At 38.7% G+C, this 11,810-nt stretch overlaps 1 protein-coding gene across 1 annotated transcript; it reads right to left on the reverse strand.

Moving 5' to 3' along the window:
• Positions 1-4,682: 4,682 nt before the first annotated feature.
• Positions 4,683-11,594, reverse strand: LOC106065805 (UDP-GalNAc:beta-1,3-N-acetylgalactosaminyltransferase 1-like). Its single transcript, XM_056011016.1, has 2 exons — positions 11,363-11,594; positions 4,683-9,709 (listed from the first exon to the last, which is right to left on the reverse strand). Exon 2 carries the CDS (start codon positions 9,700-9,702, stop codon positions 8,752-8,754), a length of 951 nt encoding a protein of 316 aa, XP_055866991.1. The 5' UTR covers positions 9,703-9,709; positions 11,363-11,594; the 3' UTR covers positions 4,683-8,751.
• Between the last annotated feature and the right edge of the window lie 216 nt (positions 11,595-11,810).

Here is an 11,810-nt window from a genome sequence, read left to right on the forward strand (position 1 = left end):
GTTGTCATGTGATTTCAATACGTTGTCATGTGATTTCTATAAACTACCAGTGATTTCAATAAGTTGTCATGTGATTTCAATAAGTTGTCATGTGATTTCAATAAGTTGTCATGTGATTTCTATAAGTTGTCATGTGATTTCAATAAGTTGTCATGGGATTTCAATAAGTTGTCATGTGATTTCAATACGTTGTCATGTGATTTCAATACGTTGTCGTGATTTCAATAAACTACCATGTGATTTCAATAAGTTGTCATGTGATTTCAATAAGTTGTCATGTGATTTCAATAAGTTGTCACGTGATTTCAATAAGTTGTCATGTGATTTCAATAAGTTGTCATGTGATTTCAATAAGTTGTCATGTGATTTCAATAAGTTGTCATGTGATTTCTATAAGTTGTCATGTGATTTCAATAAGTTGTCATGTGATTTCAATAAGTTGTCATGTGATTTCAATACGTTGTCATGTGATTTCAATACGTTGTCATGTGATTTCAATAAACTACCATGTGATTTCAATAAGTTGTCATGTGATTTCAATAAGTTGTCATGTGATTTCAATAAGTTGTCACGTGATTTCAATAAGTTGTCATGTGATTTCTATAAGCTGACGTTTCAGCTAGGGTGGGGGGAGGAAGGGGTCAAAATTTGAAAATTCCTCCGCCCGGGCCCCCACTTGATGAAGGGGCCCCATATAAGTGTCCGAAATTTCTTTTTACATTTAATATTACGCCATTATCTCAAGCCATGATGGACTATGACAAAAAGAAGTTAAGCACCAATATACCTAGCTACTCCACTGTATCATGTGATTTCAACAAATGGTCACGTGATTTGTATAAATTGCCATGTCATTTCAATTCATTGTGATGTGCATTGGTAGACTAAGCAACATTTTTAAAAACATGATTTTGATGATGTACTGCGTGACATTATGCGTATATTACCTTGTTAACTCGCCACTTCTGTTCGAAATAACACCATAACGTAAAGAGTAGCTACGACTAACTCGCAGGGGTCTCCCACGAGTTTTTTTGTGTAACACAAACTCCTTTTTTTTATTTGTATTTATTGCATTTTTTTTCTTAAAATGCTTAAACTCTTGATATTATGTGATTGCTTCCTTACTTGTTTCTCCCTTTTCCCCTTTTTTTTGAAATAGTTGAAACTTTGCATAATTATTTTGTAACGATGACAGCATACGAACCATTTAGTTCATTCAGTGTTTCCCAAACTTTATTTGAGAGGGGGTCTACTAGTTAATTATTCCAGTACTTCGTAGAACGCCTATTCAGTGTTCGGTGAAACACAGTGGTAATTAATTTAATTTTTTTTTTCTATTTAAAGAAGGGGAATAAATCTAGCGGAACTAAGACAAATGGCTGTGATGGACTTGTTATTTCCCTTATATAATGTTTTTAAAATAATACTTTTAACCTAATCCTATTGTGAAATTCAAAAAACAGAAATGAAAAAGTTGTTTGGGTGCTGGGACAAGTCCCGAAAAGCCCGTGGAGTCTGGGAGCGCATGGGGCGCCCTTACTGCACTTACCCCTGGTGGAGGCTGTTCAGGCCTGAGCAAGCTATTATAGCACAGTGCAGGACAGGCCCCTGTCCTGTTGGCTCATATTTCTCACGGCTATGGCCAAATTTCGATTCAAGGTGCCCCCGCTGCGGGGAAGAAGAGGAAACCGTGCCTCATATTCTGTTTGACTGCCCCAGACTTGCTGATCTCCGTCTCCACAGGTCTGGGAAACCCAAAATTCTCGACCTGTATGGCGACATTTATGCACTACGCAATACAGCAGGGTTTCTGTCCAGGGCTTTTGCAAGAGAGGATTTGAGCCTCTCAATCCCCCACTCTAATGGAGTTTGATGATGATGATGATTGTAAAATGTTTATGTACTGTTTGTGTGACGATTATTACTAAGATCTTTTGTTGTTTTTTTTTGCTGGGGTGCTCTGGAAGTAATAGTCAATAGCGTAATAAATAATTGACAAATAGCTACAGTAGTAGCTATTTAGGATCATCTATTTTATCTCACAACGACATACAGTCTAGTCTCCTGTATATATAACCAGGTTTTGTCAGCTTGAAGTTGTGGCTATAACTGTTCCGTAGAGTTACTCTATTTCCTTTATTCTATACCAGCGTTTCCCTGACTTGGCACAGTCTGAGTATTTACTGGAACACTTTGCTTATTTTTCACGGGTGGCATTTTAGTTAATTATTTAGTTTCTGGAACACCTATTCGAGGCTCGCAGAACACCAGGTTTGAGTACAGTTTGAGAAATACTGTTCATTACAAACCATACCATATAGTCTGTCTCGTTCAACACCAGTCATTTTTGGTGCGTCGCCTTCTTAAATGTTGGGTCAAAGGACTCTTGAAAGTCTAGGCCTATGGAAGCTCGCATTCGCCTTCCTGCCTGAACAAACTCCTGTCTGTGAAAGACCCAAGCAGATATTAATTTTTACATCCCTTTTACCGATGGCTCGTATTCCCCAGATGCTCGGGTCAGAAGCAAGGCCAAAGGCAGAGCACACCGGGGGATCTCCCCCACATCACATTAGCAGCGCTGGTGTCCCCATGAAAGCGACCACTTGAGGAACGGCGTGTAGATTTTGACGTGTTTATTGGGGCTTTCTTCCATTCTAGAAAGTGCAATGGTCTCGATTCTAGGCATCGCAAAGGGCGTTCTGCTCGTTTCCTCCCCCCCCCCCCCCCCATTGGCCTAATCGCCTTCTCTAAGGACGTTCCCAACCAAGAGTTACATCGTTATGGTGATGCATTGCCTGGGGAGGGGGGGGGGAGGGTAGGCGTGCATTGCTTAATAATTATAAATTGTATAATGTTTGGGTTCTTATAGATAGTTATCGATTTTTTTTTTTATTTTTTTTAGGTTTTTAAGTACTGAATGTCGCCAGTGGAAAATATTTGATCACTTGAGATTCAATGGGTAACTCGAGCTATTGAATTCTTGGCTCTGACCTGTAAGACAAGTTTCAGTTATTTAAGACTTCGGAAACTAGGCACCAACTAATTGAGTGAACAGTTAATCGTATGATACAGAGTTAGCTCCCTTGCCGGCGTAGCGCGAGGTTAATAAATGGCAATTGTCAAACAGCGAGTGTCGATCAATAATATATATTCTCTTTCAGGGTTAAGGATATCACATCTCAGGCAACTGATTTCAATAGACTAGGAAGTTATAGCAAAAGGTGTCAAGATTAAAAAAAAAAAAAGACAACATTTAAGCATATTCAAGAAACTTAAAAATGGGGGCTGACCTTTAACCTTTTAAACTTATAAAAATAAGGTATTTTACATATTTAAAACAGTGAATAAATTCAAATAACAAATATTCTAATCGGATTAGTCCTAGATCTAATAATAAGACTTGGTGTTTGTATTTAGTATTTGTATTTAGTTGCTTTGACAAAGGGCCAGGTTTACAAAATTCTAAGAATTGCAGCTGCACCCTTAAATGATGCATCTAATTGTTTAACAACATATGCATATAAAACATCATATCTTATCTTATAGATTAAAGACGTTACTACATAAGAGAAGACAAGGACGTCCTAAACATTTCATATGTCAATCTAGCCATGCATCTTAATCAGTGACTTAATACTCTGCTAAGTCGTTTGTTTTCCTGGCTGATTCAGGTAGCCAATTTCATTCTCTATTAGCACTAGGATATGTGCAAATAAATTCAAAAGTTTGAGAGACACTGATATAAACTGTTCTTTCTCTTTATATTTTACCATCTTGTTTGTTATATATACACAATTGAAATATCAATAAAAGAGTAATGCTAATAAGTACTCTCTTTCTTCGTCAATGTCACATGCTTTTAGACGTATTCGTATTAATAAGTGCGTTTATATTGAAGCTTTCTGGTTGCAGTCGGCCTCAGAACGAGACAGCTGGAGGTCACTCACGAAGACCGCGGGATACACATTTGAAACCAAAAGAAAATCCGCTGCCGAGGACAGACGCAGACGGCGAAAAGAAAATCTAACTCGACCACCTGCGGACAATGGGTATGCTTGTCCTGGTTGTGGCAAAATATGTAGGTCACAGCTGGGGCTGCGCATCCACGGGAAATACTGCATTCCTCACTTATCTTCGGACTTGAAGACACGCCTGATTATTATATTGAAGTTTGAAGAGGTGAGGGGCCCCCCAACGAAACTATTTGTACAAATACTCCTTCCCTAGTGCTATTAGAGCATGGAATGGGTTGCCTTAGCCAGGAAAACCAGTGACTTGGCAGAATTTAAGTCATTGGTTAATATGCATGACTAAATGCATGACGCGTAGGACGTAATCATCTTCGTTTTTGAAGTAACGTCTGTATTATATAAGATAAGATAAGAAAACAAAATCTGCCCAGATCCTACGTCTTTTAAAATCCGTGACAGCTAGCAAGGGTTAATTTATAGAATGTCCTATTTAGTCAATCATACAATTTCTGCATCTGTTAACACCTAGGCAAGTGTAGCTTTATTTTGTGATTCACGCGTGCGAGATTTCTTTTCCAGAAATGGCTGGAAGAGGTGAGATGGTGGTTTTGTATCTAAAGGCAACTAACCAGTCAAAGTGTTTAGCATTGTGTAATTTTATGTTACAAAAGAGTTCAATACAAATTGAGAATATAAATAAATCAAACATCAAACTTTTAATTTATTTAATAAAGTGAATGCCGTTCTCTAGGCACAAAAGATAAACTCTTTCAAACTCCAAAAGGGAAATTGAAAAAGAAAGATTTATAAATTAAGAAATAATTTACAAATAAACGGGACATTTTTTTTCAGTCAAATAAATAAACATTTAGATCACTTGGGTCTTAAGCTATCTCCGTCATACTCTCAACACAAACAATGAAGATACAGGCCAGCAGATAGATACATTTGATCTAAACATAAGTCCGTAAAGTAAAGTGCGACCATGCAATCTATCGGTAATATGACAAAGTCATCTGTTTTTGTAGCCGACGGTTAACGGGTGTCTTGTGTGGCCAATTAAAAGACCAACCAATGTGCCAGGTACACATTAGAGTTGGTTGGACTAAAGGACGCCCTGATAATCCCGAAAATTATACTCCCAGTCTACACCTAGATTCGAAATCTAAAACTCGAGGAAGCACTCGCGCTAACTCTAACTATATTGGAAATGTTTGTTGTTGTTTTCTACTCTGACCAATTCACAGAATTTAACGCAAACCTGAAAGATCTGTATGTCCCAAATGTGTAGCCAATCAGATTTTGTGAAGCCGTTGTCTTGTGGCGTTCGTTTTCTGGCTGTAAAGCTACAATTCTCATTTGGTCAATTTCTATCATATTTATGACTTCCGCTTATAAGTTATGCATTAAAAGGACATAGATCTACCTAGAAATTGTAAACCTATCCATTTTCGAACTCATGTGACAAATTTCGAATCTGGACAACACTGTTGGAAAAGCTGACCACTTAAATTCCACCGATATTTTTTATCGCTTATATAAATGGCACATACTAACACATATAGAAACATGCGAATCATTCATAAGAATAACACATACAATGCAAAGCCGGCCCTATGCGAAACGGATTGTGTGGGGCCCGGTATGGGTAAGGATACGGATAATAGGTGAAAATCAAGATTTTATATTAGAAAATAAATTCGTCTCTGAATTTTATTAATTCTTTACTACGTCGTACAAGATCACGGAGGCCCGGTGGCTGAGCGGTAAAGCTTGGCTTCCGAACCGGGGACCGGGGTTCGAATCCTGGTGAAGACTGGGATTTTTAATTTCGGGATCTTCGGGGGCCTCTGAGTCCACCCAGCTCTAATGGGTACCTGGCATTAGTTAGGGAAAAGTAAAGGCGGTTGGTCGTTGTGCTGGCCACATGACACCCTTGTTAACCGTAGGCCACAGAAACAGATGACCTTTGCATCATCTGCCCTATAGACCACAAGGTCTGAAAGGGGAACTTTACTTTACTTTACACTTTACAAGATCACGATCAAATTAACTTTACGTGTAGCGAAGTCATACTGTATATCATCAAAATTCTGTTTACTACATAGATCACGCTCAATAGCAAGAATTATCAAATCTATCTTCGTGAATTGTTTACCTCAAGTAATTCTTCATTAGACGCGAGAAGCTCGTTCTACTAGATGCCGCAGCTACGGGTCTTGTATAATTCCATTTTTTTTATCGTGCGTAGAATTTGCTTTTTTCATTTTGAATGACGCTCCAAAATGACTATGTGTCGATATTTCAGGAGAGTTTTATGAGTTTTCACAAGATTTTAATAATTTCAGGAGATTTCCAGGACTTTTCGTATATTTTGCAATTTCAGGAGATTTCGTAGGAGTTCCTTGTAAACCGGGATACCGAGGAAAATCTGTTATAAGTTATAAATAGTTTAATTCAATATTTTACTCCAAAAATTAGCGCGGGGCCTATGACAGTGCGGGGCCTATGACACTGCGGGGCTAATTGCGGTTGAAGAGGTTGCAGTGGTCTAAGGCCGGCCCAGATACAATGTTCCACAAAACACACACACTAACACACAATAACAGATTAATCCTTCACTTAGTTCTATATAAAAAAACACACACACAAACACACAATAACAGATTAATCATTCACTTATACTAAGGACTTGGCTGCGATATTATCAGCTGCCTTTACTATAACAAATCTCATTAAGCATTAACAAAAATGAAATAAATGCAAATCAAATATGACAATAGTAAGCTACGATATGATAATGACCTATGGAAGAGGTACAAGGCATTGGTTAACATCTGAACATTTATCACCTCATAATTTTATGATAATTAACGAAACCCAAACTACAACATCAATCTAGTGTGTTTCATGCTATACATGATCAGGATGTACATAATGGGGCATAGGTAAATTACTTCCTATTTCTAACCTCCCGCAAGACGACGGGGGAAGGCAGCGGGCAGGATATGATCCCTGGCCCACCGAGACAACCGAATGACAGTCCAGCGCGAATACCGCTCGACCAGACAGCCGTCATGTTAAATAGTACTCACAGAAGCATTGAGCTGAGGTGAACTATTCTGAGCCTAGCTAAGGTTATGGACTTAGTATTAAGTCAGTATTTTGCCAGTCAGTGGTCGGTAGTCAATTGAGGTACCTAGTACGGTCAGTACCCCGGCAGAGAGCGATATTTTAATTTATTTTAAATATTAATATTTAGTAGTTCAGATTAGACAGTAGTCATTTTTTCTACATCTGCATTTGTAAGAATTATATTTCTCTGATTTATCTATACTAACTTGTGTATCTCAAGTGTAAATCTGTAGTTTCAAGGGATTTATATATTTATAGCAATTAACTTATATGTTTCTTGAGCTACTTGTGGCAAAATACGTAGGTCGCAGCAGGGGCTGCCTAGCCACTGGAAATACTGCATTCCTCATTAATTTTCAGTCTCAAAGACAATCCTTATTATTATTATATGTGTCTGCCACACCGGAAGTCTGAAGGCCCTTAGTCGCTCACAGTAAACTGTCTTAATGTTTTTGCAGTAGGAGTTCTGGTCAAACGGCAATTCTCCTAACATAATCTCTATAAACGCCTACACTAAACAAAGAAACCAAGGTCACGCAAACTCATTGTGGTGACATTTATGGATCCCACTTCTTACTCCATAAATAGTTCACCCCAGCTCAAGGCTATTGAAAATTAGAAATCACTATATATATATATATATATATTATATATATATATATATATATATATATATATATATATATATATATATATATATATATATATATATATATATATAACGCAATCATGGATTCACTAAATATATCACAACTATGTGGTAACCACATTCATAAACATTACAGGTCTTCATATATATATGAAAGAGATTGCTACACATCTCTTTTTTATCAGACCAGATTATAAATGTGACAGTCCGTCACAGAACAGCTAATAAACAATACACACAGGACTGGATTCAGCGGAGTGGAGGCTCGGGGAAGAAGCCCCGCCTGCCCTGTCTTAAATCCGGCCCTAAATACACAACTCAAAGATTGATGCTTTTTCATTAAAAAAGAATCCTGGTCATCATTTTACTAATGGCTTGTTCAAAGTCACTACTTATCAGACCAGATCCATAACGAGCTCAGTTCTTGAAAGAGCGGCACTCAACAGCATGTCCCAGATTGTTTTTTCATTACAACTAATTTAGGTCATCATATGCACTCGTGACTTCAGATCACTAGTTGTCAGATCTAAATTACCAGGCTGCAACAGTCCAATGTAGTGCTACTGGCCACTGGCCACTCTTTAGAATTGATGTAAAGGTAGCAATTAAATGTAGCATTAACAACATGGAAGAGTCATTCACACCATCTTCTCATTTTGCAACTTTTAGCTTGCAAATGTTATTTCTAGATATTACTTCTCAAAGTTCTCAACTCACATAATATGCTAAAATTGGGCTAAAAAAAAAGCTTACATTCTACGAACATTATACAGGAACCCTAACTCATTCGTAATGACGTGTCACCGGTGCGGCCTCGGATATAATACTGTTTATCAAACATTTTTTTTTTAAACGTGTCACTTATGAGGAAGTGTATTAATTTTTTTCCACAGTAAAATTTTTTTATTGTTGACAGCGTTAGTTCCCTTTAGCCCTAAAACGTAATAATTGGCAACATTTCAATGACTTATTTGTTGTTCTATTAGACGCTAGTCACATTCCAGGGTGTTCAAATATGAACTCAGGGTCGTCAAGTAGAGGCACGTCAACTTTGGGGGCGCACATCCCCGTGATGAAGACATCGTCAAGCCAAATAGGATTCAGTCTAAGGGCTGCCTGGTACAGGAGCGCCACCGAGCTCACAGGATACCCCAGCAATCCGCCCAAAGCGAAGGGAGGGAAGGTGGAGTGAGGGTACTCCTCCCTAGAGACGTAGTATTTGTCCCTGTTGTCTCGGACCACGTCGAGGTAAACGTTGGTGTCGCCCAGGATGAAGTTCTCGTAGTTACGACTCTTGTTGCGCATGATCTTCAGAAGGTTGGCGATGTCCACCTCCACGTCGTCGTCCGTGCGAATGACGTAGGTGACGTTCGGGCAGTAGGTCAGCGTCCACCTCAGCATGGACACCGCCTTGATCAGGATATTCTTGTACTCGTCATCAAAGTCCATCATGACGATGTCCCCGTGGTCGTCCGCCTCCAGGTTCAACCTTCTTTGGACATTCGGACTCGCGGGCGTCCTCCCCACGAAGAACAACAGCTTCGCCTTATTGCTCGCGTTCATGGCGTACAACCCCCTAGGGCTTCTCCTCACCTTACGCCTCCTGCGGAAATTTCCCGGCGCTGACGGAACGACGACAAGCAGCTCAGGGGCGTCTTTCGTGCACGCATCCTTGAGGCTTCTGGTGTAGTTGAAGTCGAAGTTGTTGATGATGGGCTGCGACAAGAAAGCGATCACCTGTTTTTGGGCTTTGACTTGAGTCTCCAGTCTTTGGGTCAGATGATACAGCCGACTTTTCTCCATGTTGTCCGAGAGAGACTTTTTCAGGACGTTGATCACGTTGGCACATCCGGGCGTTGAGAAGAATACAAATACGTTGACCAGAAGAGCTGAGCAGACGATGATGTAAAGAATGCATTGAAGCTTGGAATATCCAAGGAACATTTGCGTTCTAGATTTAAAAAAAACAACAAAAAAAAAAAACAAGAAAATTTTAAACTCCATTTTGCATTAGAAGTAAATAAATAAAGTAAAGTAAAATTCCCCCCCCCCTTCTGACCTTGCGATCTATATAGCAGACGATGTTAAGGTCATCTGTTGTTTTTTTTTGGTCTACGGTTAACGATGCAGCCAGCACGAAGACCAACCACCTTTAATATCCCCCCAAAAAATTGTCAGGTACCCGTTTGAGTTGGATGGACTCAGTTGCACCGTTAAAATCCCAAAATTCAAAATCAAAGTCTTTGCTGAGATTCGAACCCATGGCCGCAGGTTAACCACTCAGCCACCGCGCCCCTCCCCCTCTAGAAGTGAAATGCTTAGTCTAATTTGTTGCACCTTTCTTTTTTTACTTTTGATGTCAAAACCAAGTCCTTCTGTTTTTTGATGCGGGAATTTCTTGATCGATTTGATTTGTTTTGTTGGTGAAGATTTTAGCAGTTTTGTTTGGGTCTTAATGGTTTTGAGATGTTTTGTTGGTGAAGATCTTAGCAGTTTTGTTTGGGTCTTAATGGTTTTGAGATGTTTTGTTGGTGAAGATTTTAGCAGTTTTGTTTTTGTCTTAATGGTTTTGAGATGTTTTGTTGGTGAAGATTTTAGCAGTTTTGTTTGGGTCTTAATGGTTTGGGAGATGTTTTGAGGTGATGTTTTGGGCCCAGTTGATATGTCGGTGATATTTATAAAAAAAAAAAAAGAGAAAGAGACAGAAATAGAGAAATACAGAGAGAAATAGAGAGAGACAGAGGAAATAGAAAGAGAGACAGAGAGAAATTGAGAGAGAGAGTCAGAGAGAAATAGAGACAGAGAAATACAGAGACAGAGGGAAATAGAGAGAGATACAGAGAGAAATAGAGACAGAGAGACAGAGAAATAGAGACAGAGAGACGGAAATAGAGAGAGACAGAGAGAAATAGCGAGAGACAGAGAGAAATAGAGAGAGACAGAGGGAAATAGAGAGACAGAGAAATTGAGAGAGAGACAGAGAGAAATAGAGAGACAGAGGGAAATAGAGAGAGAGAGAGAGAGAGAGAAATAGAGAGACAGGGGGAAATAGAGAGAGAGAGAGAGAAATAGAGACAGAGAGAAATAGAGAGAGAGATAGACGGAAATAGAGAGACAGAGAGAAATAGCGAGAGACAGAGAGAAATAGAGAGAGAGAGAGATGGAAATAGAGAGAGAGACAGAGAGAAATAGCGAGAGACAGAGAGAAATAGAGAGAGAATAAGAGAGAAATAGAGTGAGACAAAAGAGAGAGTGAAAGAGAGAGAGAGAGATAGTGAGACAGAGACTGTGTGATATAAAATGAGGAAATAAATGAGAAAACGTAACGAAACGAAACGAAGGAAGCAAATAAAAAAAAACACACGGAAACTAAAGTTATCTATACGAAATGAACACCAACAAACCAACACAGTTGAATAAGATAAGATAAGATAAGATAATAAAATATATTTTTTATTGATCTAATCAAATGGAAATTTAGTTTGACTACAATTGCATAGCATCAAAGAACGAGTCGAATCATTTTCTAGAATTTAACTTTCCTCCTTACGATATTGCTTAAACACAGTTTGAACCGAGTTAAAATCTATATAAAGTCCATTACCTTCTAGGTCTTCCCTCTAATTGACTAGAACTCACTCTATAAGATCCCAATGTGACAGATGGAACTTCTACTATGTCGCTGTAACTTTACGATGCCCTTACTCAAGACGAAAAGATCAACGAGGGGGCCATTTTTTATATCGCCCAAACTTGGCAAACTCAACGAAGCGATAATTTTTTTGTTAGGATATCTGCTACGCACCAGGACGTCCTAATCAGGATAAGGAAAAAACGGGTTTAGACCAATCGTTAATTGACTTAATTGTAGATGAACGTAGTATTTCAACGTATCGATTGACGGTTGGTAAGTATATTAAAAAGTAGTGATCGATTTATATTCGTGATTTTTTTTTTCCATTCATTCTCCGCATAAACGGCTTTATCCGAACAGAGTGGGACCTCAATATAGAGTATACTCAAATACTATAACGAATGTTGCAATGAATGTG

The sequence above is a fragment of the Biomphalaria glabrata genome, chromosome 14 (genome assembly GCF_947242115.1).
Source record: "Biomphalaria glabrata chromosome 14, xgBioGlab47.1, whole genome shotgun sequence".
NCBI lineage: Eukaryota > Metazoa > Mollusca > Gastropoda > Planorbidae > Biomphalaria > Biomphalaria glabrata.

Coding starts and splice junctions, on each gene's coding strand:
- LOC106065805 (XM_056011016.1), bottom strand. CDS start 9,702: ATGTTCCTTGGATATTCCAAGCTTCAATGCATTCTTTACATCATCGTC.